Source organism: Peromyscus maniculatus, chromosome 4 (assembly GCF_049852395.1).
Source record: "Peromyscus maniculatus bairdii isolate BWxNUB_F1_BW_parent chromosome 4, HU_Pman_BW_mat_3.1, whole genome shotgun sequence".
NCBI lineage: Eukaryota > Metazoa > Chordata > Mammalia > Rodentia > Cricetidae > Peromyscus > Peromyscus maniculatus.
Genome location: NC_134855.1, coordinates 105902580 through 105928511, shown reverse-complemented (window position 1 = coordinate 105928511; position 25932 = coordinate 105902580). Strand labels below are relative to the sequence as shown.

At 47.4% G+C, this 25932-nt stretch overlaps 1 protein-coding gene across 1 annotated transcript in view; it reads right to left on the bottom strand.

Moving 5' to 3' along the window:
- Positions 1-25932, bottom strand: part of Acoxl (acyl-CoA oxidase like) — a 300810-nt gene that overhangs the window by 41269 nt on the left and 233609 nt on the right. The window contains exons 16-17 of the mRNA XM_042276199.2: positions 19876-19963; positions 8957-9027 (exon numbers count right to left, since the gene is read on the bottom strand). Of these exons, the coding sequence (XP_042132133.2) occupies positions 8957-9027; positions 19876-19963 (159 nt within the window). The remainder of the gene's footprint in view (positions 1-8956; positions 9028-19875; positions 19964-25932) is intronic.

Sequence of the window (25932 nt, the reverse complement as noted above, 5' to 3'; positions counted from 1 at the left end):
CCTATCATCAAATATCCTCCACCGAGATTAACTTATTACAGGGTTTTTGCATATTTGGGGTGCAATGATGTCTCTAACTAGTCACCTAGGGTTACACAAAAGTAGCTGATGTCCTATTGACATTTGCAGCCCCCAGTGGCTAGCACAGAGTCTTACACATAACAGGTGTTCACAAGTGCTTTAAAAGTGGGATTGTGGCCGGGCAGTGGTGGCACACACCTTTAATCCCAGCACTTGGGAAGCAGAGGTAGTTGGATCTCTGAGTTTGAGGCCCGCCTAATCTACAGACTGAGTTCCAGGACAGCAAGGACTAAACAGAGAAACCCTGTTTTGAAAGTCAAAAAGAGGTAATTGGCCTTGCAAGTAAAGATGTATGGACAAAAGGGTTTACCATGTGACTCACTGTGTCACACTGCAGCTTCCATGACGAGATTTTTCTCCCTCCTATTTCTTTTTTCTCTTAAATTTTATTGGGGTGGGGCTGCAAGAGCAGAGGGTGGATACACAGGCATGGGAGGGAAATGAATGGGAGTGGAATGCATGATGTGAAAGACACAAAGAATAAATAAAAGAAAGTAAAAAACAAAAAACAAAAAAGTAGGATTGTAGCAAATATGTGCAACATCCAGGAAAATATCTCTCCTCTCTGTTCATCATGGGGCCCAGTATTCCACCATTATTTCTTGAATTTCAAAGCTGTGTGAGCTGAAAGGCTAGTCCTCTGTACCAGAGATCACTTCCAAAATTAAATTTTCATTTTGATGAATAAGTGCCACTGAGATTTGGAGATGTGGTTTAAGCAGAGCCCTGAAGAGCTTTGTCACAACCACTTGTGAGTGAGAAGCCTTCTAGGTGTGACGAGGGCTCAGAGTGTGATAGAGATACAGGAAGGAAAGAAAACCGTTTATTTTGGGAGTCAAGGTCTGACACTGATTTCTTTTTCTTTTTTTTTTCTTTTTCTCTTTTTTGTTTTATTTTGTTTTGTTTTTTGAGACAGGGTTTCTCTGTGTAGTTTTGGTTCTTGTCCTGGATCTCACTCTGTAGACCAGGCTAGCCTCGAACTCACATAGATCCGCCTGGCTCTGCCTCCTGAAACGCTGGGATTAAAGGCGTGCGCCACCACCGCCCAGCCTGACACTGATTTCTATGTCACCAGTATCTGTTTCCCTTCTGAAATGCATAAAGTCGGCGGACAAAATTTTGCAAAGAAGCCAGACACTAAACCTTACTAGCCACACAATAGGAACTCAGCCAACCTTTTGTTGGCTGACCTTTCTTAGGGTTGCTGCGCTCACTCACGCCCTCTTGTCTATGTGGCCCTTGATTGCAAGGAGCAGAGAAGACCATGGACACAGAACAGTGGTAGGCGGCTGGGTCCCACCATCATAGTCCCTGACGCTAGTCACTGGCACTGATGGGAGTCAGAACACAGACTGATACAATTCGCCCTGGACTGGATTAGGAAAAGCAGGCAAGCCCCAGATGAGAGCCCTCTCCTTCCTGTGTGGGAGGCTCAATCCCATGACCAACCCCAGATGACCGACTGGTACCTTGAGCATGTATGGGACATGCGCCCTGTGTGACAGCCCATAAAGGGTCCTAGCTTGAGAGGTAGAGGGAAACCCTTGCCAACCAGAGACTGGAGACACTCTGAAAGGCACAGAGCTGGGATGGATCTCAGGGGTTGAAACAGGGGCCACCTGCAAAAGAGAGAATGTGTGCCCGAGAAGGTGTTTGCGAGTAACCATTGGTTGCTAGGTTTGGCTTAAACTGGCTACCTCCTACACACATTGAAAAAAGGAAGAAAGAACAGTTAGGGTGCAGGAAAGAGGGAAAAACCCACCTCGCCCACTTGACAGGCACAAATTGCTGCTTGCCAGAAGCCTGTAAGGGCGGGACAGTCCCCTCTGAATGCTCTGCTTAGGGGTTTAGTTGCCGTGGTGAGTACCCTTTGGGAACCAAAGGTCCCTTCTAAGCACAAAGGGACACAAAGGGCACCTGTGTGGAGGTTCAGCACCGTGCCCCACATTGGATGCTGAATGGCTCAGCCACTCCTCTTTGGCCAGGCAGTGTGGGGGATGGGGACCTCGGAGAGAAGTGAAGCAGAAAGAATCTTTGTGACAATGACAATTTAAGAAACACTAGACAGCCAGCTTGTTGGGTGCTTCTGAACTTTCTGGAGGGGGGCAGAGCAGTGAAGCCGTCATGTGGAAAATTTCCTTTCTCTTCCACACAGCCCTTTCCAAGCAAAGGCACTGGCATTGTGTTCCTGGTGAAAGCCCTCTCCCCTGACAGGATTCTATCAGGCTAGGAGAAAATGCCTGCTTCTGGAAGAGGCTGACTTGGTAAATGTGAAAGGCTGAAGGGCCAGGGGGTGTCTGCCGCTAACAGATTTCTGGTGTTAAATAAAGGCTCCAGTGTCTCTGGGCTCTTGGAACATCGATAGACAGAAAAAAACAGTTGCATGTAGCCAGACTTAATGGCAAGTGCGAGAACGAGGCCCTCCTTCCACATCTACCCAGGTTCCTCTGCACCTGGGGCAGCACTAATGCTTCGTGGGTAGTAGGATGCTAAGGAAGCTTCCAGAAGCATTTGGCCCTGGCCGGCTCACCATGATCTCTGTGCATTTGCTCAGCCTGGGTCTCACACCTGGCGGCTGTGCCCGTCACCCTGTGTGGGCCCTGCGTATGACGCCAGGGGAATGGGAAACAGGAGAGATGTTCATCATGTCTTCTTAAGACAAAGGATTACCATCCCACCAGGAGACAGCTCCCCTCCCAGCCACGTGCTGTGGTTGCCAACTCATGGGCAGCCCTACCAAAGGTCTGCGGTTTGGGAGCAGAAGTGTAAGGTGTGTGATAAGCAGGCCCAGCTGGCTGCCTGTTGGTGTATTCACTTATTTTCACAGGCAGCTTGGTTCCTTTTACTGATTTCTATGGGCCATGTGTTGTGATGTCAGGTTCCACCTACAGAAAGGTCTGTTGTCACCATTCTAGCCAAGGTCGTAGGCAGGGAAACTGAGCCAGGCCCAAGTTGGGAGCTTTAGCATGGGGAACATTCTGGGCACTCACTCCACCTCACTGGCTGGGAAAGCTCTACTGTCTTGCTTCAAGAATAGTATAAGCCAAGTTTCGCTTGTCCCCTGAACTGAGGAGCAGTGGCAGCTCCCGGGAAGGGCCCCTGTTTCATGAGCATCCTACTCACCTTTCCAGCTTATCCAAGAGAAGCCTAGAGGTCTGGAAGGTGGTGGCCTTGAGAGGTTTTAGTCCTGGGAGGCTCCCGATTTCCCAGATGGAAAACAAATGCTCTCTGTCAGATATGGCAGGAACTCCATGAAGTGTAAGACCACGGTGAGGAGGGGTAACTCTCAGACTAGAACATGATGGTCCAAACACAGACGTCACCGAGAGCCTGACCATGCTATACAGTCTGTCATCCTACCAGGAGGTGTGGGTTTTAAAAGTGTCAGGACAAATGTGATGGGAATTGGGACAGAAGAGTCTTCACAAGCACCGAGAGAGAAGCAGAATAGCTAAGGTACAACTGCTTGATTGGGAGAGGAGATTAGTTACTTACGTGATGCTGTGACAGAAATGCCCTACAGAAGCAACCTAAGAGAGGAGAGGCCTATGTCTCGTGGCTTCCAAGTGTTCCAGTTCACCGAGGTGGGGAAAGTGTGGCAGCATTCATTCATGGCCGTGGGAGAGGGTAGCGGCACCTGCCCACATCAGAGGAAGCAGAGAGTGGGCAGAACCAGGAGCCAGGCTATCACCATAAAAGCCACTCCCCCAACTTCACCAGCTAAGTCTCACCTCCGGAAGGATCCACAGCTTTCACTAATAGTGCCTCTACCTGGGGAACAAGGGTTTCAAACGTGAGTCTGCAGGTGACATCTTAGGTTTAACCCATAGCAGGGAGAGATTTGGAGCGTGACTGAGAAAGAGGAGGGCCCAGATGCCCCAGGTTATCTAGGTCAGTCATGGTTTATGCCTGTCATCCAAGTTAAATTTCTAATGGTGGTCCCTTTTACTTGGAAAAAAAAAATTCCAGGTTTGCATGACAGATTCTGCAATCATTCTTTTCCAAAGGTGGGGTGGAGTTTGGTACAGAAATGAATCCAGAAAAGGAGACGCAGGGCATGGGGCACCCGAGTCCGCTTGACGGAGCCTGAAGGAAGGAGAGCGGTGGGGAGGGCTGCCATGTGGATTCTCTCTGGTGCACGTTCGGCATCACAGGCTATAACCGTGTCCAGCCACACATTGGCAGGTCGTGCCCAGGGCCCTACGGGGCCTGGTGGCGGCTTCAGGACAGAGAAAAGTCATCTTTCACCGTACCGTTTTGAGGCCATTGGACGGGAAGAGTGTGACGGGAGACTGAAGAGGGGCTGAGATGAGTAGAGACTGGCTCAGACATGAGGCTGGGGGCCTGGGTGAGACCTGGAGCCCCAGGGAGGGGCAGGGAGAGCCAGAAGGAGGCAGGCTTTCCAGGATGGTGACCACCATGGCCTGGAAGGACTAGCGTAGTCAAAACCCCAAACGGATAGAGAGAGAGGCAGGTGAGCAAGAGCAGGCAATAAACGGCAGTGAGGACAAGTGAGTGGCGTGGGAAAAGGCAGCAAGCCCCCTCCCACCTCCATCTCTCCACTCAGTGCCCCATTCCCAGCCCTCTGCAGGCTGAAGTCGTAAGAACAGCCCTAAACAAATCACTACTAGTCTTGATCATGGCATAGGGGAAACACTGAGACACAGAGTCCCTCTCCTCTGTCTCACGGCACCCTCAGGTGGGTAAGAAACTATGCTGTGCCCAGATGAAGCGGTAGGAGCCAGAGCTTTGGCCCTTCATCAGAATAAGCAGGAGGAAGAGGATGCTGTGACTCGCAACTGTGGCACAGCTCGTTAGCGGGCAGGAGAAGGGAGGCCTGATGGATCTCACAGCGACAGTCTGCATTTGGACCATCGTGTTCTAGTCTCACCAGCTGCCCCTCCTCCCTGTTCGAGCACGTGGACAGTTACACATCTGACAGGACAGAGGGGAATGTGACTGACAGCCGGGAGGACAGAACCCCAAGCCAGCCATAACTGTCTTGGGTCCATCAAAGCCTGGCTTCCTGTCTGTGCTCTTAAGGCGCTGGCTGGGGGGCAGTGGGAGCAGGGCTTATCCGCAGATCCTCTTACCTAGTAGCAGGCTGCACCAGGGAGCAGCTAAAGGACCCAGAGGTCTCGACTTTCCCACCCCTTCTTGCTTATTCTGCTCATGGGCAGAGACTCTGGCTTTGGTCATCTTGAGCCCCGCCCACCACTTCTGTTTCTTCCAGGGGAACTTGAATTTGGTGTCGCTATATGCTTCTCTGTGCTTGTCTCTTCTGTCTTCTTGGAGGTCCGTGTATGGGACACCTTCACAGGTTAGTTAAAGTACCTGTCCTCTGGTTTCAATAATGATCGACAGAGTAGGATTCAACAACACACATGGAAATGTAACATCATCTTTGGTCCACCCTCCTCCTCTGTGTGTGTGTGTGTGTGTGTGTGTGTGTGTGTGTGTGTGCGTGCGCGCGCGCGTGCATGCATGCATGTGTATGCATGCTCACTCCCCCATATATATATTCATAAAATGAGTTAAAATAGTTACTCCAAAACAGGGTGACAATGCCCCGACTAGACACACTGTCTTACAAAGGCCAGGAATGGGTTACTTGTTTTGGAGTTGTTGGCCGGTGAGGTTCCCATGGACCTCAAATATTATAGGCTGTCTCCAATATTCTTGGTCAAACTCCAGAGCTCAACAGTAAGACCCTGTTGCAAAAGACACCAACCACACCTATGAATATAAATATGGAGAAGTCAAGTTGGCACTAACATGGAAGCTTCATCCCTACTGGCTGGATGTTATCATTCTGGAAGGTTCTATACACACTTTTGGAGGAGAAAAGTAATCATCAACGTTATCTGGCTGTGAATCTTGTGAGCTACAGTGATGATTAGCTTGGCAAGACATGCCTGATGGCGTACCAGTGGCAGGAACATTGTGGAAGTAACCAACCACTTTCTGACTGGATCTAAGCCCTGCTCCATAAATTGAAACCCAGACTTGGCCTGCTAATGGGCCAAGAGACCATGGCTACACAGGTCACAGGCACTGCGTGAGAATCTACTATTATTATTCTGCTAAATGGTCACAGTATTGATTTGACTCCTAATGACTTATCATTAAACATATCGACCAATGCATCCTCAACCTTCATCAGAGAAGCTTCTCTTTCACAGTAGATGGTGATTAACACAGGGACCCACAACTGACCAAAGTGCACAGAATTAAGAGTCTTTGGAACGCTCAGCCCTGAACGGCACATCTAGTCTACACTTCCTCCTTTCAAGGCTCAGAGCTCATTGTAGCAGAGGCTACAGAAAGATTGTAAGAGGCGGAGAGTGGATGGCGGCCGTCAAACCGTGTCTTCTGGACCCAGCAGCACAGCTGCACCTAGGAGCTCACGGTGGTTGTGACAGCATGCACAAGCCCTGTGCAAACCCAGGCCAAATCCCAACATGGAGACGGGAGTTGGGCACAGAGTCCCACCCCGTGGCCAAGGAGCTATTGGCAACTGATAGCTGCTGGGAGAGGAAAAGTCTAAGGGTGCGGCCCCTCATAAGTTGCCCACATTTCAGTGTGAGGCCACGGTTCCAGGAATGATTGGGCAGCACAAATTGGACTTGATGCATTTTAGTGGGAGGGCATAAAGTTGAGTGGGTAAAGGAGGTGGATGGTCTTGGGAGGAGTTGAGGGAGGGAGATGAATATGGTCAAAATACATTACTGAAATTCTCAGCTACACACACACACACACACACACACACACACACACACACACACACACACACGAAATTTACTACAGATAAACTCCAAAGTACACTAGTATGAACATACAGCGGACAGCTGATCAAGCGTGTTCAAAACTACCTACTGTTTTTCTACACTTATCCACAAAAAAAATCCTACACATTCCTGTCACACCCACATGGTGGCCTCTCATAGGTGACATGAAAGAAACCTCAATCTCTTGAAAAAAAAATCCACAAAGTAGTTTTGGTAGATATGAACTGAGCACACGGTTTTGTTCAGTAAAGCTCCTTTGATGAGGCCTGCTCAAATATCTCGAAGATTCTGTAAAAACACCACAGACCTCTCTCTCCGTTACTGAGGTCATGCAGTGTGAAGAAACACTAGGGAAAACACAAAGTACAGAGAGGTACACACATTCCAGAACATCTTGGGAAGGCTTGATTTTTCTCCCACATTCAAATGTTTGCTTCTAACCAAGTGGACTAGAGAAGCCGGAGAAGCAACAGGAGGCAGCTTGGGAGGAGGGGCCTTCTGTCTGTTCCTGTTTTCACCTACTTGTCTTGGGCCAGAAGAAATCTTGAGAGGGAAACGGACAGGTAACCACAAGGGCGATTAGAAGTAGGCCTGGTATGGTGGGCTCCTGAGCTTAGTGGCTCTGTCCTCTAAACTACACTGCCCCTGAGGTGCCCACATAAGCTTCAAGTGAGGCTCGCTAGCAGGATGGAGTGGGGGGCCAGGAGTCTCTCCCCCTGCAGAAGGGTCAGGGTGATCAAGGGAGGAGGAGGAGAGAGGTGTGAAGGAGCAGATGGGAGAAGGTGATGGACAGGATGTGAAGGAAGAGGGCAAAGCCTCTGCGTCTTGAACAGTGGCCGAGTGATGCTTAAAAGATGAGTGTCTGTGACCCAAGGCTGTTTTGAGGTTGCAGGAAGCCAACCTGTGCTTGAAGGGACAGGCTAAGGAATGGCGCTCAGAGCAGGGAGTGAAACCAGTGTGGGAGACCTCAGACTAGCAAGCGAGCTCGTGCGCTTGGATCGGTCATGCCAAGTCAGTGCCATACACACCCGGGACTCAGATGAACCAGGTCTCCCAGACCAACCCCACACTTGGAATCAGCAGCCCTTCCTTCTTACAAAGTAAATATCACTGAAAGTTTTTTTTTTTTAACAAAACAAAACAAAACAAAAAATAGACAGACCGAAAATATCACACCTTAGGCAAATGAGTTGAAAATCCCTTCGAGTGACATCCTAGTTTTTTTTTCCCACCCATTTCTCAAGTCTGAAGACACCTGGTAAAGAGTCTGTATTTAGGTAAAGAAATGCAACTCCTGGTATATACCGTTTCCTGATGGCGCAGAATGGAAATGACATCATGGAAACACTGGTGTTCAAGGTCAGTCTGTACATTGCTAGGTGAAAACAGGAGGGCTTAGTCATCAGTGGAAATGTGCGCGTGCCTCGAGCCTGATGCTGTCTGCCTCCAGACAGTTTTCTATTAAAATCGCACAGGCTGCTTGCCTGACCTCTCCGGGCTCTCCTAGATACACAACCTAAACATGTGCTCTACCGCACCTCTGTCTGCGCCATCTGGAAAGAAATAGAATGATTGTTCCTGAGAAGAAAAGGAGTTTGTTTTCGACTCAAGGACAGAGGACCTATGACATAAGTTTACTGTCTCGGCGGTTGACACGAGCGCTCTAATTTGTGTGGCATTCCCTCTGGTGAAGAAAGGGAAGGTGAGGCCAGCCGGGAAGGTGTGGGATCCTTTGTCTTAATTAAAAAATATAGTCGGAGGCATGGAAGTTGGCCAAGTCTCATAAATCTGCTAAAAGAATCGGGACTGTCAGATAAGTTTAAATAAAACCAAGCAAATCCACCGAGAATCACGTAGGCTTCCCGCTCGTCGTCGACACCTACTTTCCTGTCACTTTGGTGTTCCGCAGACGGTGGTTGAGCTCATTAACCAGCCACCCTCCCACCAGCCACTGACAAGCATATCCCCACGGAGCACAAAATTCAGAGATGATAAATTTACTCCCGCTTGTAAAACACGGCACTCTCCTCTGGGCAATCAGAACGCTAGGAGGCTTTAAGGGAATACGGACTTATCTGATAGCCTACCTTCATTAGCAAAGCCTGGTCCTCCTTGTCGGGACAGCGCCTCACTGCCAGCGAGAACTGCTCTAGTGCAACTGGAAGGGAAGAGATAGAAAGGTGAGTGGCCTCTCTGGGGCCTGCCAGCACATCCACGGGGAACCTCGTGGTCACGGCGGAAACAAATGGACTGCTAGTCATGCTTGCTTGGGGACATGCAGAGTTCCCTGCCCGTCCACTGCATGGGCTGGGATCTGTGTGCAGTGACTTCCCCCTCCCCAGTCAGCTGGGGAGATCACAAGGCCACTAGAGTCAGCCAGCCTCCGTGGGAACCACCAGGAGTCCTGGGTTCAGCCAAGCCACTGCGTGAGCCACCCTGAGAGGCTACACTCTATCCCCATTCCAGTGACTCCATGAAGAGAATCGCCACTGCCCTGGTACTTTGGGTGTCAACTTTCAACCACCCTCTTCCACAGTGATCTCCACACATTAGTTCACTGTGTGATGGAAACATGATAATGGCCCCTAAATATTGACCCAAGCAAGCCCCAGACTCTCCAAATGTATTTAGTCATCTTTTCTCAACCAGCCTTCCCTGACAGAATGGTTAAGAGAAGTACAAGATGGTTTACAAAAATGCTTTAATGGGTGTTTAATCAGCCTTAATGTTTCTTGGCAGGTTACAGTTCTATACAGTACTCCCCAACTCTTCTCCGTACCCACGGCCAGGCTCTCATCAAAGGTCTGCTGTGTGGGCACCCTCTTCTATCTAAATAAGCATGAGAACATGGACTTTGTTCCTGGCATGGGGTTTTGACTGTATTACTTCGCTTTTAAAGATGTTTGCATTATCCACTGGCATCCCTGGACTTCAGTCCTCTTCTTGTGACAGGGACTAAGACCTTTTCTCACTAACCCGTCTGGATTGTCCTCTTGCTGCTGGACTGAGGGCTGGGTTCCCATTGCCTGCCCTTCACTGTTGCTCTGCTGTCAATCATCTCAGCTGAGCCCTGCATGTGAACACTGAAGGCTAGCCCACCCAACTGGGCAAAGCAATAGACTACCCCAGGTTCTAGCCTGACCTGCACCAACCCTGTGTGGGTGGGCAGAGGCTTATGATTTAAATCTGAAATGTTGCCCAGAGACCTCTGTTTAAAGGCTTGGTTCCCCCCAAGGTGCTATTTTGGAAGATTCTAGAAATGTTTGGAGTTGGGTCCAGCTGAAGGAAACAGACCTTTAGGGGTGATTCCTGGCCCTGCCTCCCCACCCTACTCTCTGGTTCCTGGTCTGTTGTGGTGAGAACAGGTTCTGCTACACAAGCCTGGCCCCATGGAAAGACCTGTCCTGCTATCCCTTCCCCACCATGAGGGACTGAAGCCCTTTGATATAGTAAGCAGATGCTTCATTCAGGTGGAATGGCTTCCTGGTCTAAAGGCCAGTTCTCTGTGTAACTGTTGGAGTGAGAAAACAGAGTGAGGCTTGAAACTCCAGAACATCTGGCCATCTGAGTTCCATGGTAGGAGGCAATGCCTTGATTCTGCTCCTTATCACAGCTTGCATACTTCTCAAGAGAGGAGAGAGAAGGGCAAACTGAGGTCACCTGCCCACAGATGCCATTGGTCATGTGCTATAGGGACTTTAGGAACCTCTGAAGCCTAGGATAGAAGCCATCTCCTTACACAGCCCTCTGTGGCAGTCGTTATCAGAAAAACTCAAGTGTGTGCCTCTGACCTAGAAGGGGTTGGCATACAATTAAATGTGTCTCAACCTGCTCAGGGCTGAAGAACAATAGACTAAAGGCAAGGCAAGGCACTGGGGCCGGGGGGCGGGGGGTCACTGCAGCAGAGAACTTCTTTACCCACAGAGCTGCCGACAGTTTTAACATTCAGGCCATGCCATTTTGATTGACTTAATTAAGAGTCACACACTTTGGTCCTCAAGTTCTCAGTAAGAGCTACTAAGAAGCCATCTCTACAGTCTTCTGTGTGGTCCTCTTAGATACAGAAGAATATTCATACATATATACATGTATATATGTATATACATTAAAATATATAAAATCTGTGGGGATTATTGATTAGACAGACTGCCAATTAAGAGAGAATTTTGTAGTGATTTTGAGATACAAAACTCTCTGTGTAATGAATATAATATATGTATATATTATCTATCTATATATCTCAAAAGATACCTTCATCAGTTATTTCGATTCATCTCAAAATCATATCCCCACCAAGTATCCAATATCTATTCTGCTACATCTGTTCAGAGGTTGACATCTTCAGTGTCAACAGATGAAGGTAAAATTCTGGTAAAAAAAAACCCACTTTACATTATAGAGAGAGCTCCTTAGTTAAAAGCCCTTGCTGTTATTGTAAATGACCCAAGTTCAGTCTCTAGCATCCATATCTGGTGATTCACAACCACCTGTGACTCCAGCTCAGAGGATCTGACACCTCTGGACTCAGGCACCCACACACATGTGGTATACACACACACAGAACACACAAATATATACAAATGTAAAAATAAAAACTAAAAAAATTCTTAAAACTTAGCTTTAAATTATCTTGTGTTTTTTTTTCTGTTTAACACCCTGTATCACTTCAGGCCGATATTAAAACATGTTAAATTATCATATCTGTCAATGGATGTTTCTCTTTTTTTCCCTCCAGTTCTCAGGTTTCTGAGCAAAAGTCATCATTCTCCAGTCAACGGAGCATTATGTTTTCTCTGCAAATAAAACCCTGTAAGTCATCAGCAGGGAGAGAGGTAAATTCATGTAGAGAAGACACGGTGCTATTTTTCCTCTCGGCATTTGGGATCTACGATAAGTTAAAAATGAAGTTTTTATCTCTGGTGATTTATCAAGCTCAAGATCTCACAAAAGATAAACAGATGCTCCAAAGAAAGAATACATCATCTTAATGTTTCATTTTGACACTATGGGTACCTAAAAAGCACATATCTCTAACAGCTCCCCTCTAAAAACATAATAGTTTCCATGATTTACACATTTAATATTTGTTTTAAGACACACTGAACTGAGAACATGTCAGGAGGGGCTGCTGAAGACAATGGTCAGACTCGAAACACACAGATTATTTATAGACAAAAACTCAAGGGCTGAAAGAAAATCTGGTTGTCAACAGACAGTTGCTTTTGCGATTTTTTTTTCTGTCTAGTTCATTTTGGTTTTTGTGTGGGTGGCTCATGTGAACTCAAAGGTTATTTGCTAAATGTTTTGGAGACTAGAATATGCTGCCCTTTAAAACTCATGTTTAAGTGTGTGCTCCTTGCAAATATGTCTAACTTAACAGTGCACTATGGGTTTTTAATATAACATTGCATCCAGAGTTGCCATGGTAAGACAAGAGTTTCTGTGCATCTATTTTTATTGATGGGGTAGAAGTCTTAATCTTGTTTTTTTTAAGATTTTGAATGTATTGTGTATGTATTTGTACATGCATGCAGGTGTGCCTATGTGTGTGCATACATACATAAGTGCATGCATGTTGCAGTCAGAGGTTGATGTCAAGTGTCTTCTATTGCTTGTTGCCTTATTTTTTTTTTTGTCCCTAAACTTGAGATCATTGATTGAACTAGACTGGCTAGCCAAGGGACTCCAGGAACTCTGCCTGTCCCCTGAAGGTCTTATCCTTAAACTTGATGCTAATGGAAACAAAACCATCTATTTTGTTTTGCACGTTTACATTTCCCTCCACCAACATGGATACTAATGGATACTAATTATTTTGAGACAATTTGGTGCTCCTCCCTTTTCCTTCTCTCTCCCCCCATATATTCACTTATAGTCAGCTCAGAATGCTGACACAAATCCTGCAGTTTACTGTACAAGGTATAATTTTTAAATCACACAGTGGGAAACAAAGGGGCAGGAACATATTTCAAAACCAGGGAGGGCAGATTTCTGTTGCCTTTTCAGTGGTTTTGAGCAGCCAGACACCACGTGACCCAGATGTACCACCCCTCAGCATGTGCACAAAGGACTCCATAGATATTTGCTCTGCTGCTCTATCCACAATAGATAGGAAATGGAATCGACCTAGATGTCCTTCAACAGATGAACGGATAGTGAAAAATTCCACATACACTGTGGAATACTATTCAGTGGTAAAGAAAGATGACATCGTGAGCTTTGCGGCTACATGGATGGAACTAGAAAAGAACATATTGAGCGATGTAGCCCAGTCCCAGATAAGACAAACGTCCCATGTCCTCTCTCGTCTGGAGCTCCTAGTTCCAAATCTTCAGATGTGCATGCATAGCCTGGGATAACTACAAAACCCAGAAAGGTAACAAGGGACCATTGACATGGCAGGACTGGGGGAGCCAGAGGGGAGAACAGCAGAGTATTATGGTCTGAGCAGGAGAGTGGGGGAAGGGAGGTTTCTAGTTAGGGAGGGGCAGAAAGGTAAAACAGCAGTCAAGGTGTCTGGAAAAAAGTCAAAAGGAATCACGATATTAACTATCTACCTAAAAACACCTGAAATACAGAACCATTGTGTCAGTAAACATAGATACTTTAAATGAAAATTTCACACCTAGGCTGAAAAAGCTGACAAAGACCATCTAACAGAAACCCCCACATCAGGCATGAGAACTGTTGAACTGTTGATCGGGGTTGTCCAAGAGATCCCCAACACATCACAGACTATTGCTGTTGCTTCCGACACAGGGCCCAGATGCCCCTGAGCCGGAACTGACCTGAAATCCTCTTCCCTGAGGACTAGCCTTCATGGTACCCGAAGGCATCACAAAAACTTCCAAAGGAAGGAAGCATCCAACAGTCCTATCCAGCTTCAGCACCTAGGAACCATAACAACACTCAGCAGAACACGACACCTCCATGGGTGCAGTAATGACGCTCGGACCTCGGCAGTTACCGACAGCTCCCTAAATGGACATAAGACCCACTCACAGGGGGGAAATCATGTCTGATACTGGAAACCAGATAGCTGCCCAGGGCTGGTGAAATCATGACTCTTGCCGGAGAACCTACAGCCACCACTTTCCTAAACCAGCACCATCCTTAAACTTCACAGCAAATATTTGTCCGTATGCCTGCCGATAACCCTGGTCTTCACCCTTATCAAGGAAACTTCTCTTTACAGCAGAGACCATTACAGAAAACCACAACCAATCAAAATGCAAGTTCCTTTTAAAAGATTTGTGTGTGTGTGTGTGTGTGTGTGTGTGTGTGTGTGTGTGTGCATGCCTCTGTGTATATCTGTGTGCTACATGTATGGAGGTGCCTTTGGAGGGCATTGGATCCCCTGGGACTGGAGTTATAGGTAGCTGTGATCTGCCATGTGGGTGCTATGAGCTAAATCCGGACCCTCCGGGAGAGCAGCGAGTACCTTTAGCTGCTGAACCATCTCTCCAGCCCTTCATCATGTGCTTTCTGAAGAACACAGAGTACCTCATGCTCCCATTTGGGATGGATTCCATGAAAGGGGCTGGCCCTGGGCCTTCACCTTCATTGCTCTCCCTGTCCAACATGTATAGTGAGACAAGTGGTCTCTTGCTCTTCTCTACCACATTGTCGTCGCCTTCTGGGCTTTTCTGATTTCAGGTGGGGTCTCCTGGGCTCTTGTAGAATGTGCAACTATCCCTCCAGCCAGCCATTGTAAACTCTGTAAAATGTGGACTCTCCATCCTCAGAAGCACCTTTTGCTCACAGATACATTCATGGGTCTGAGTTGAATGCCTGACTGGGAGTGGGAGACAAAGCTGATGCATTCCTTCCCTTCCTGGGGCCTCCAAGAGGCTGGATCTGCAGAGACCTGTCAGCCTTTCTTAGCTTCCTGGACCCCTGGCCAGCCCCACCATCCATGTATTTGATGGGGATAGACACACAGAGAAGGTACAGCCATACCGAAGATTCCCTCCCTGGAGCCACTTAAATCTCACTGGTGTGATGGCTGGTGTTGTCAACTAGACAAAATCCAGTATTCTCTGAGAGATGGACCTTGGGGAACCCCTCTGTGGAATTATCTTAACTGTGGAGGTTGAGGCGGGGAATTCCGGTTCTCACTGCAGCGGGGATCCTGGACCGCAGAGATGAAGGCAGAGCTGAGTAGCAGCTTGTGTTCATCCCCCCTGATTCTCGCCTGTGGATGTGACACAGCCAGCTGCTTTAGGCTCCGACTGCTTGACTTGGACCCAGTGATGGACTGTGCTCTTGAACTGTGAACCAGAACAAACCCTCTCCCGTGAGCTGTTTTCGTCAGGGTATTTCATCAACAGCAAGATGAAAAGAAACCAAGGCGCACATGGGATCTACATGGGCCACTGTGGGGAAGTCTGTGTTACCAAGTTGACAGGACCAGTGGCACACTGTCCCAGCTGGCACAGGGCCTTGAGTCCTCCCCTCTGACACACCCCTCCATCCTCCACCCTCCAGCAGGAACAAAACATTGCATGAACCCCTTACTCAAACAGTAGGAAACCTGGACTTGAAACCTCTGGATCTAACAGAAGACAATCTCTCCTTCAGCTGAAAGGGGTGACAGGGCCATGGGGTGGCTCCCATAATACTAAAAGGCATTCAAGGAGGTGGCAATTTTATTTTCACAGTTTCATAGAAAATGGATGTAAGCTTCAGCTAAACAAGGCAAGTGCAATTTGTCCAAAGACTAGTCCCATTGCCAACTGGGAGGAAAGAGCTAACCCCACGAAGAATATTGGAATCAGCACTAATAGGCAAAACATGACATGCTGTTTTAAATAATGCATGCGATCATGTTTTTATTAACAAAGAAAGCCTCGTTTCAAAACACACACGTCCTTGAAAGGAATCTGAAATTAATTCTCAGTAGGCAGAACCCCACGGCATTCTGTGTTCTAATTATAATTACAACCTGCCCTTAACACGGACATTCAAAATTATCAGGCGCTTTATTAGGAAGTAGAAAGGGGCTTTTTCTGCTACATGAAGCTCACCAGCTTTGAGGGACGTCACAGCCAGTTCTGCATAGAGTTGGGAAGCGTGGATGATGCCATTTCTTTAATGAATGCTTGCTTGCTTTTTTTGCCTGGAATGGGCACACCCTTAGGGGCTTAGATACCATGAGGTTTCAGAGCTGCTCTTTCTGGGGCAAGATAAATATGTGCATCACAGAAAAATATCAATTTATCACTGTAATGGTTACATCCCACTACAGAAGCCACTGGAGACTGCTTAACATTTTTATCTCAAGCCTCGTTTTCCCCAGTCTTCAGATGACAAACTGATCCCGGTGCCAAAGGCTTTTCTTCCCATTTGTTCCTAATAAAACTGGCTCGATTCTGGGTTTATTTCCATCTGGGGAGATGTTAAGGTTTGAGCTTTAACAGACTGATTCCCCTCTCCCTTTCTGCATGCTCTTCCTTCAAAAGTGTCCACAGGCCACATCTGTGCAGGTCAGCAAAGACCAGTGTGCTCTTTGAGCTCCTGTCCCTTCCCCTGGAGACCTCTGCTGGATTTGGGCTAGATCTTCCTGGCTGCCACAGGCTGTCACTGGCTGCCACAGGCTCAGTGCTCTCCTATCCTTAGGACCTACCTGCCACACGTCTGTCTGTTCAAACATTGCATGCACTGTTCTCTTTCTGTGTGTGGTGTAGGCACATGAGTGTGTGGACATGAGCACACTTGTGCACGCAGAGGCCAGAGGAGGAGGCTGGGTGATCTGCTTCTTCATTCCCCACCCTATTCCCTTAAGACGGGGTCCCTTAATGATAGCCTAGTAGCCTGTCAGCCCCAGTGACCCTCCTGGCACTGCCCACCAAGGCGCTGGCGGTGCTGGGATGGGCAGCCACCCCTGGCATCACAGATCCTAAGATGTGTGCAGTAAGCAGTGTTACCACGGAGCCGTCGCCCCAGCTCCTAAACTTCTGCACTGCAGACAGAGTTTTCTCTTTTTTTTTTTTTTTTTTTTTTTGTTTGTTTTTGGTTTTGGTTTTTCGAGACAGGGTTTCTCTGTGTAGTTTTGTGCCTTTCCTGGAACTCGCTTGGTAGCCCAGGCTGGCCTCAAACTCACAGAGATCCGCCTGCCTCTGCCTCCCGAGTGTTGGGATTAAAGGCGTGCGCCACCACCGCCTGGCAACAGACAGAGTTTTCTATTTCAAATTATTCCTCAGTCCCCCAAATACTTTTTTATATACCCAGGAACAATGTATCTGGCCTTAATCCTGAGGGTCATTTTCTGAAAACAAACACTTTTTTTTTGGTCATTATTAGCCAATTGACAGTTCAAGATGGATTAGATTTCTTTAGTGCTGAGGTGACAGCAAATCTCTGATGCTTCTTCCTGGCATTCAGACCTCAAGCATTCACACTCAACTTGCTTAACTTCCTCTTAAGGGACAAGATCTGCTTCAGATACAGAAACTAAGTTGTTTCTTTTTTTTTTTATAGAATAGTGAACAACATGTTTCTTCTTATTACGTAGAATGAGTCAGACACTAAAACAAGGACTTCGGGGAATCATCTGGATTAATCTTTGCTATAGTCTCACAGTCTCTGTAAATGAAGCTCAGGGAGGTCGGGCAACTCACTTGTAGCCACAGAGCTGGTGGAAGGACAGCCAGGACACGAACTCAGATAACCAGCACCTTGAGCCCATGTCCTCAGTCCTCACACAGTCTAAGCTCAGTTAGACTTGAAATGTGCAGGGTCATTGGAAGACTCACAGTCCTACTTCCGTGGTGAACCATCAGGCTCCAGTTAAAAAGCTAATGGCTATTTGGAGTTGTGACTATGTTTAAGAAGTGGGGGTCAAGGGCTCCTCATGCCTTTACTTTAGAACCGAGTTTTGGGATGGACGGTGTCTGTGGTCAGTGCACAGGAGTCCAGAGGGAAGATCTCCAGCATCTGGGCCTTAGTACCTCCAAGAGTGAGTCCAACACAAGTTGCATGCCATGGATAAAGAGGTCTGAGACAAACCTGCCTTCAGCTAGGGTGTGTGTGTGTATGTGTGTGTGTGTGTGTATGTGTGTGTGTGTGTGTGTGTGTGTGCGCGCGCGTTTTGTGTTCTAATGTGTTTCAGCCTAATCAACAAATATGGAAAACAAGCAAACAAAACCTCCAATAGAAGAAGGTGGTTTACACACATTTCTTAAGTAAATGAGCCTGGAGCCAAGCGTACCGAGACAGTGCAGGGACACAGCCTAGAGCCTACAGGATCCTTGGTAGTTGACAGTGGATTCTCAGATCGGCAGCCATGAAGGCAGAGCTATGCAGATGGCATGACCTGCTGCACCCTCGGTTACTATTCAATTCCACGTGGAGTTCTGCCCGTGCAAGAATGACTTGCAGAGGATCCAGGCAGTCGGGGTTTGACTTGGTGAATAAATTAGCATTCTGGTTTATACCAGTCATTTCCAAGTTCAGTTACTATGAATCGGTTTCCCCACAGCTAACACACTTCAGGGTATACAGACAAAATTTCTGGATCTCCAAATGAGGGAACCCAGTCTTGTCTCTCAGTAACTTACAGAGCGGTAAATGTTTCTCCCATGCCCCACCCTCTCTGTCCCTTCCTTGCTCCTCCTTGTCCCAAGGAGCAGAAGGTAGAATTCAATCAGAATCTGGGATGCTGATGTGGCACTGGTTATTCCAGGGTTGGGTCACTGTGTGCAAAGGCCACCTTGAGGTGGCCCTCCTGTGGGCCACCCACCTGCTTCCTTTCTCCGTGACGAACCTGTGTCCCTGGCACATCCTCATTCCAGCCTGTGCTCACTAGCCCTGAATTATGACACTCATTCTAACACACAAGGTCCCCAGAGCTGGACTTCAGAGGGAGGGGAGAAACCAGGCTTCATTTGAGCTGAAACCATACTCTCTAGTTCAGCTCCGAGTGACGATGTTGGGCATCCATGAAGCTACTGGAACATGGCACGGAATCCCACAGCACTCTGTACTGTTTGGAAGAAGCTGGTTGGAGAGAGGGAGTGTAGCAGGCAGGCTGGGAAGTTTGGTCGAACATCTTCACTCCTGGGTTGTTGGCCACAATACCTGCCCTGACTCCTGCAGATCCGCTGAGGAATTCCCTCCTATGGGATGAGAAGCACCAGGAGCCAGACTCCCGCAGCTGTGCTGGGGGGCCAACCCGGCCCTGCTTTACATGACCATCAGTGGTCCCACACGATGGAAGCCCCAGCCAGGCAGCACACTGAGTGAGAGCCTGGCCTTTCTTTTTCAATACCTTCCCCTCACACAGTGACATCATGATGTGAATGAAATGATTCTAGATATTAAATAATTTCAGTGACATGAAATCCTGGATCCAAATACTTAATGCTTCATTTTCTTTTGTTATTTTAGGCTCTTCAGACCAAAATGAATACTCTTAGTCTCAGCATTATTTACATACTGGACTACAGGGGACTGGCCTGCAATGTAGAGGACGTTTAATGTTATTTTAGCTTCTACCTACCACTTGCCCATAACATTGTCTGCATCAAATAATGCAAACATCTTCAAACATGGTCAAACACTCCCCTTGAGGGTAGAACTGTCCTTGGTTGAGAATCAGAGACAGTGGGTTGACACAGATACTACATTTGAGGACTAGGTTTAAGCAGCTAGGATAGTGCTCAGACCTCTTCAGTGGCCTTTTACCAGACTTGCTTTTATTTTGTATATGTAGCCTCCCCCTGCTTACTCAGGAATTCCAGATGTTGCAGGACAAGGTCCTGGGGGGACTGATGTGTACAAACTAGTGCCTCTCTGGTTAGTGGGCCCCAGTGGGCTTTCTGTCTGGTTAGTTTTCCTAATAAGCAGGGAGTTGAGTTACAACAGGCTTCAAGTCTCTGGAAGGTATTTAGGGCCCTAACTCTAGCAGGAGGCTCAGATGGCTTCAAGATTCCCCTTCTCCAGAGCTGTGCTCCCCTGTGGCCTTCAGGGCCATGAGCCACCCAACAGTCAACAAGAGCCAGCTCACCTCTGTGAATGTGTGCCAGGGACAGTGAGGTGACATGGTGCATACAGGAGTTCCAGGCACTGAAGAACTCCTCCTGCTTGGTTACCACCTGTCAGATAATGGAGAGAATATCCATGAATAACATTTGGAGAAAGGCAAACTTGCAAATTTCCTTTTTCTTTTGTTGGCTTGTTTTGGGGGGCTGTGTGGTGTCTGAGAGAGAGGGAAGTGCTGAGGCCTCTCACATACTAGCCAAGCACTCTACCATGGACTGAACGACACCAGCCAACAGTACCCTCTTCATACTTTATATCCTGAGACAGAACTTCACTGCGTTGTCTATGATGGGCTTGAACTGGTGATTCTCCTGCCCCAGCCTCCTAAGTACCTAAGGCTTACAGGCCTTTACCAACTAGCCCAGCACATATCCCAACTGTCAATGCAACCTAAGCATGGGCGTTGTGAAGTCACTGAGGGGCTGGCTGCATGACCTGGGACAGCAACTTGTGAGCGGAGTAAATATCCTGATGGTGTCCAGACAGTCAGGTGCGTGCGTGCATGCGTGCGAGCGTGCGTGCGTGCGTGCGCACGCGCGCGTGTGCCTGTATGTTGTCTTCACACATCAGGCATGGTGTCTAGTTATACCTGATACTCAGGAGACAACATATGCACAAGCAACAGTTTGAGGTGAGCCTGGTGGCACAGGCCTATCATCTCAGTTGCTCGGGAGGCTGAGGCAGGGGGATTGGCCAGTCTCAGAACTTAGTGAGAAGACCCTGTCTCAAAACACACAAACAAACAAATGGAAATAGGACAGGTAGGGTGGCCTAGTGGTGGAGCACTTGCTTGGTATGCGTGAGGGTCAGCCCTCAGCACCACAAAACAAAAACAGAGAAATTATGTGAGTGACCCAGGCACATGCCCAAACACAGTGAGACTGTTTGCATAGGATTATTCATTTCCTGAAGAATTTTTTAAAAAATAATATTTGAATTAATTAAGAATTATATACAGGGTATTTAGTTCACATTCAACCTCCTTCTCTCCAGCTCCTCCCCGGTTCACCCCCACTTTCCACCTACCCAGCTTTATGTCTTTCTTTAAAAACCCATCCAGGCAATTTTGTGTTGCTCCAATTCTCTTGGGTGTAGGGTCACCCCTGAAGTGTCATCTGCCTACCAGGAGTCACCCCCTTGAAGAAAAACTCTCCCTCTCCCAGCTGCTATCAGTCGCCATAGTCCCTCAGCTGGGGTGGGACTTCCGGTCCACCTCCCCTCTCCATGCTGGGATCTTGTCTGGCTTGAGTTTGCACACCTTGTGCACACTGTCACAACCACTGTGAGTTCCCAAGTGCCCAGCTGTGTACAGAAAACGCTGTTCCCTTGCGGTCACCCACCACCTGTCTCTGAGTCTTTTTGTCCCCTCTCCTGCAACGATCCCAGAGATTTGGGAGTGGGGTAGGATACACATGTCCCACTTGAAACTGACAGTTCTCTTTATATCTAATATTTTTATTAAACCTTTCAGAATTTTCATACATATTTTGACCCATCCTTGCCCTAGCCCTGACTAACACCTCCCCACCCCTAACTTCATGACTTCTTTTTTTTTTTTTAATAACTCACCGAGTCCAATTTGTGCTGTCCATATACTCATGGGGCCACTCACCATAGTGTGCTCAACCTACCCAGAGCCGTCCCCCTTAAAGGCAACTGCTGACTTCTCCCTCCCTCAGAAGCCCTTAACTGTCTACAGCTCCTCAGCCCGGCGTGGGGCTCCTGAGTCTCTCTCTCTTTCAGGCTGGAATACTGAGTGGTTTGATCACGAGCAGGTCTGGTGCCGGCAACCACAGCCCCTGGGAGTTCCTGCAGTGGTTCTGCCATGTGGAGAAGACACCAAGACACCATTTCACTCCGGACCTCCCCACCTCTGCCCCTTCTTCAACCACGGGTCCCGAAACTTTGTGGGGACGGGGGCAGTGATGCAGATGTTCCATTTGTGGCTGAGCGCTCCACAGACATGTGTCCTCTGCACTTTGACCAGTTATGAGTTTCTGTGTTAACGCCAGCCACTATCTGAAGAAACTTCTCTGATGAGGTACGATAGGTGCACTAGTCTATAGGTTTGGATATGAACTTGGGGCCCAGTTTAATACCATGTCCTCTTAGCAAAGTAATAGTAGTAGGTTCAGCCACAGGCAACAATCTCACTATTTAGATACAACACTCAGTGTGAGCTGCTCTCTCCCTCCTTGTTTCCGCTGTCCTCAGGGGCTTCCTACAGGTCTGTAACATCTCACAAATTGGCGTCTAGTGGTCTCCGTGTCTGATCCATGTGAGAAACGAACAGAATCGTGGAAATAGGAACCGCAGCCTGTCTGTGTGCATTGCTTCACGGGGACCTACCGAGTAACATCATTCAAATGAGTCACCTCGTGGCTCCCCTGTGTGTGGAGCCTGGGGCACATCTTATCTAACCAGAGAAGAGAGTTAAATTTGGCACGGCTGACCTTTTCTTTCTTCCTCCTTCTCTTTCTTTGTTTCAAAAACTGAATGATTTGATATTAAACTTTTAGTGATTGTGAGTGTGTTCTCAAGGAACCAAGACTCAAATAGAAAGTTACACTTGATGTAGCTACTTCCCATTTGTGTCACCCCCGCCCCCCCCCCCAGCTGACAGGCCTCTCAGTTTGGAAAGTAACCAGCTTTGTGGTAGCTTCGCTTCTGCGGGGCCTGGAGCTCTCACTGGCTGATGCCTCCTCAAACGGTGCTTTGTGCGCTGGTGGAAAAACAGCCCCGCAGAAAGTCTCGGCCATGTATAATTCAATACGAGGACCCGGGGCGGTGGGTGCAGTCAGGAGAGCCGTGTCACATGACCCTCCAGGTCCACCTCTAACTGGGTGTCACATGGCAATGGAAGGACAGACAGTGTCAGTGTGGATGCTTCCTGAATCAGTATCTCCCTGTACTGGTGTCACTGTTCTAACTGGCAAGCAGGGCAGAGACTGGCGACTCTCATGAGCACGCTGTGGAACACTCACGGAAATTCTGGAAGCTGCTGGAAGCTCCCAAATAAAGTCTGGACACACCACGCATCCATCATCTTACAGAATAATGCCAGGGTTAGGCTCTCCTGAAAAGCACACGGGAGGGAGGCAGTGGGAAGGACGACCCACTGTGCCAGTGGTCCAAACAGAATTGAGGGCACTTTTTAAAAGCAGTATGACATGGAGACTAAGTTTTTCACCGGCCTGACCAACAGAAAAACAGGGACACATATCCGACTGGAAAGTCCCTGGAGGCTTCTTTGCTTCCTCAAAGGGCATAAGAAAGAAGGAAAGACAATCCAAGGGTCCCAGTGGGCTCCTGGATCTTTTCCCTATATGCTGGCATCAGCTTGGAGAACGTCACTGCCCACCGATGTAACACCTTGTCTGGTAATGCAGGGAAATTCGAAGAGTATTTACCACGTGAGCAATGTTACACAACATAGGAAATCAGCCCGCCGGCCTAAGCATCACTGTGGGAGGTTCCAGTCAAAACGACTTTTTTTTTTTTTTTTTTTTTTTTTTTGGTTTTTTCGAGACAGGGTTTCTCTGTGTAGCTTTGCGCCTTTCCTGGAGCTCACTTGGTAGCCCAGGCTGGCCTCGAACTCACAAAGATCCGCCTGCCTCTGCCTCCCGAGTGCTGGGATTAAAGGCGTGCGCCACCACGCCCGGCTTTAAATGTGTAGTCCAGGCTGGCCTCGAACTCAAGATCCTCCTGCCTCTGCCTCCTTCAGCAAATCCTACCGGTGCGCGCCACCACAACCGGCCAAAACGACTTTTAAAGTGACAGTCGTCCTTCATCTGAGGCAGTAAACGGCTCCTGAAAACCTGTGTTTAAACTAGGCGCATCCAAACGGAGTCCTTAAAATGCGCCCGGCAACAGGACTGCTTTAAGCATTTAATTTTATTTGTTCACTTATTTAATCATCAGAAGACTTCAGGTATTTGCCAACATTTTCATTTCATGGGCAGAAGAAGATGGTGAGCCAGAGAGGCTGAACAGTTTGCCTCACGTGGAGTGGAGCTGGAACTGGGCACACGGACTTCAATGCTCCACTGCCTCCCACTGGGTGTAGGGACTGCCCCTGAAGCCCCGCCCTCCCCATTTGTACTGCTCGTGCTACCACAGGGGACAACGTGCCTGTAAGCAGCAGCTTGTCCTCCAAGTGCCTAATGACAAGCACAACCAAAGGACAGAGCTGAAGACACGGAGCAACACCTTCCTTGTGGCGGATGATCATACCTGTGCCCCTTCCATTTCTACAAGATGGCCTCAAATGGATTTCAGCAGCATTATAACCAGTTAGAAAGAATTTCTTCTATAGGACCCATAATAAAATACCCTCAGCTAACATCACACTTAATGGTGAAAGAATAAATGTTTTCCCCTCCAGAAAGGTCAACCAAGTTGTCTGCCATCACCGCTCTCCTTCACATGGTGCTAGAGGAGCTAGCCAGGGCCATAAGGCAAGAAAAAGAAATGAAAGGAATAAGTAAAACACTCTATACTTAAAAAGAAAAAGAAAAGAAAAGCTTGTCTCTAAAGAAAATGCCAAGGAATATATAATTAAGGCTCTAGACCTTATAAGTGAATTAAACAAAGTAACAAGGTATGTGAGTAATATTTTAAAAGTTTACCTTGTGCCATATTCTAGCAGTGAACAATCAAAAATGTGAAATGAAAATCCCATTATGGAGTTGGAGAGACAGCTCAGTCATTAAGAGGACTGGCTGCTCTCTCAGGGGATCCAAATTCGGATCTCTGTACCCACACTGGGAAGCTCACTACTGTCTGTTAACTCCAGCTCCAGGAGATCCATGGCCCTCTTCTGGCTTCCACAGGCACTGCATGTGTGTGGTATACACACAGGCACATACACATAAATAAAAATAAAATAAATCTTTAAAAAATATCATAGTAACATCAGAAACATAAAATATTTATAAAACATGTAAAATCTATACATGAAAACAAAAAAAATATTGTATAGGGAAATTTGCAGAGACCCCTAAATGAAAGGAGGAGGTACTATGTCCATAGATGGGAAACCCGAATTCTGCTACAATGTCACTTCTCATCCTGATCTGCAGGTCAACCCACACCCACCAAAATTCCAGCAGACTTCCAGCTTTGACAGGAATTTGTGAGATGGCTACAAAAGCTGCAAGGCCAACAGAAGACCTGGAACAGTCAAAGGCAATTTTGAGAAAGGAAACCCTTGGAAGATTCACGTGATCTGATTTAAAGACTTTGATAAAGCGTTAGTAAACACAGCGGTGTGTAATTGGGATAAGGACAGAGATAGAGAGGAATGGAAGAAGGCGGGGAGTCCAGGAATACAGCCACACACCTACAGTCCTCAAGGTAACTGAAGGCGGGAAAGTAACGTTCTGAACAAATATTACCAGGAAAGTGCACATCCACATGCTAACCCAAACAAGCCTCAACACTTGCTTGACACTCTGTGCAAAAGTGAGGAGCAGGCCTAAATGGTAGTTAAACTCATAAGAATTTAGAAACCATAGAAAGAAAATCTTCGTAACATTGGGTCAGACCAAAAAAAAAAAAAATCCATGAGCTATGATATAACAAGCTTTAATTTAATAAATTCTCTTTTTCTTGCAGCACACTGCTATAAAAGGTCAGGCCATGGATTAACAGAAACGTTTGCAAAGCATATGAATGATGGACTTTCACAAAGCTACGGTAAGCATCGTGGCATATATATATACATACATACATATTACTATATGTATATATATACATACATACATATTACTATATGTATATATATATACATATAGTGATAGTAGTAAGTGGGACAGGAATCACAGATATAAAAACACACCATGCAAAAGGAAAACCCACTTGAACACAGTGGCAAAACCTGTGAGCAGACATTTCACCGTCTGTATCTGAAATGGAAAATGAACACGCAAAGATGGCTTGAGAAATGCAAATCAAGACCACAGTGGGATGCCACTTCACGCCCACTATGGCGACAATGAGTAAGACTGGCAATCTGAAGGCA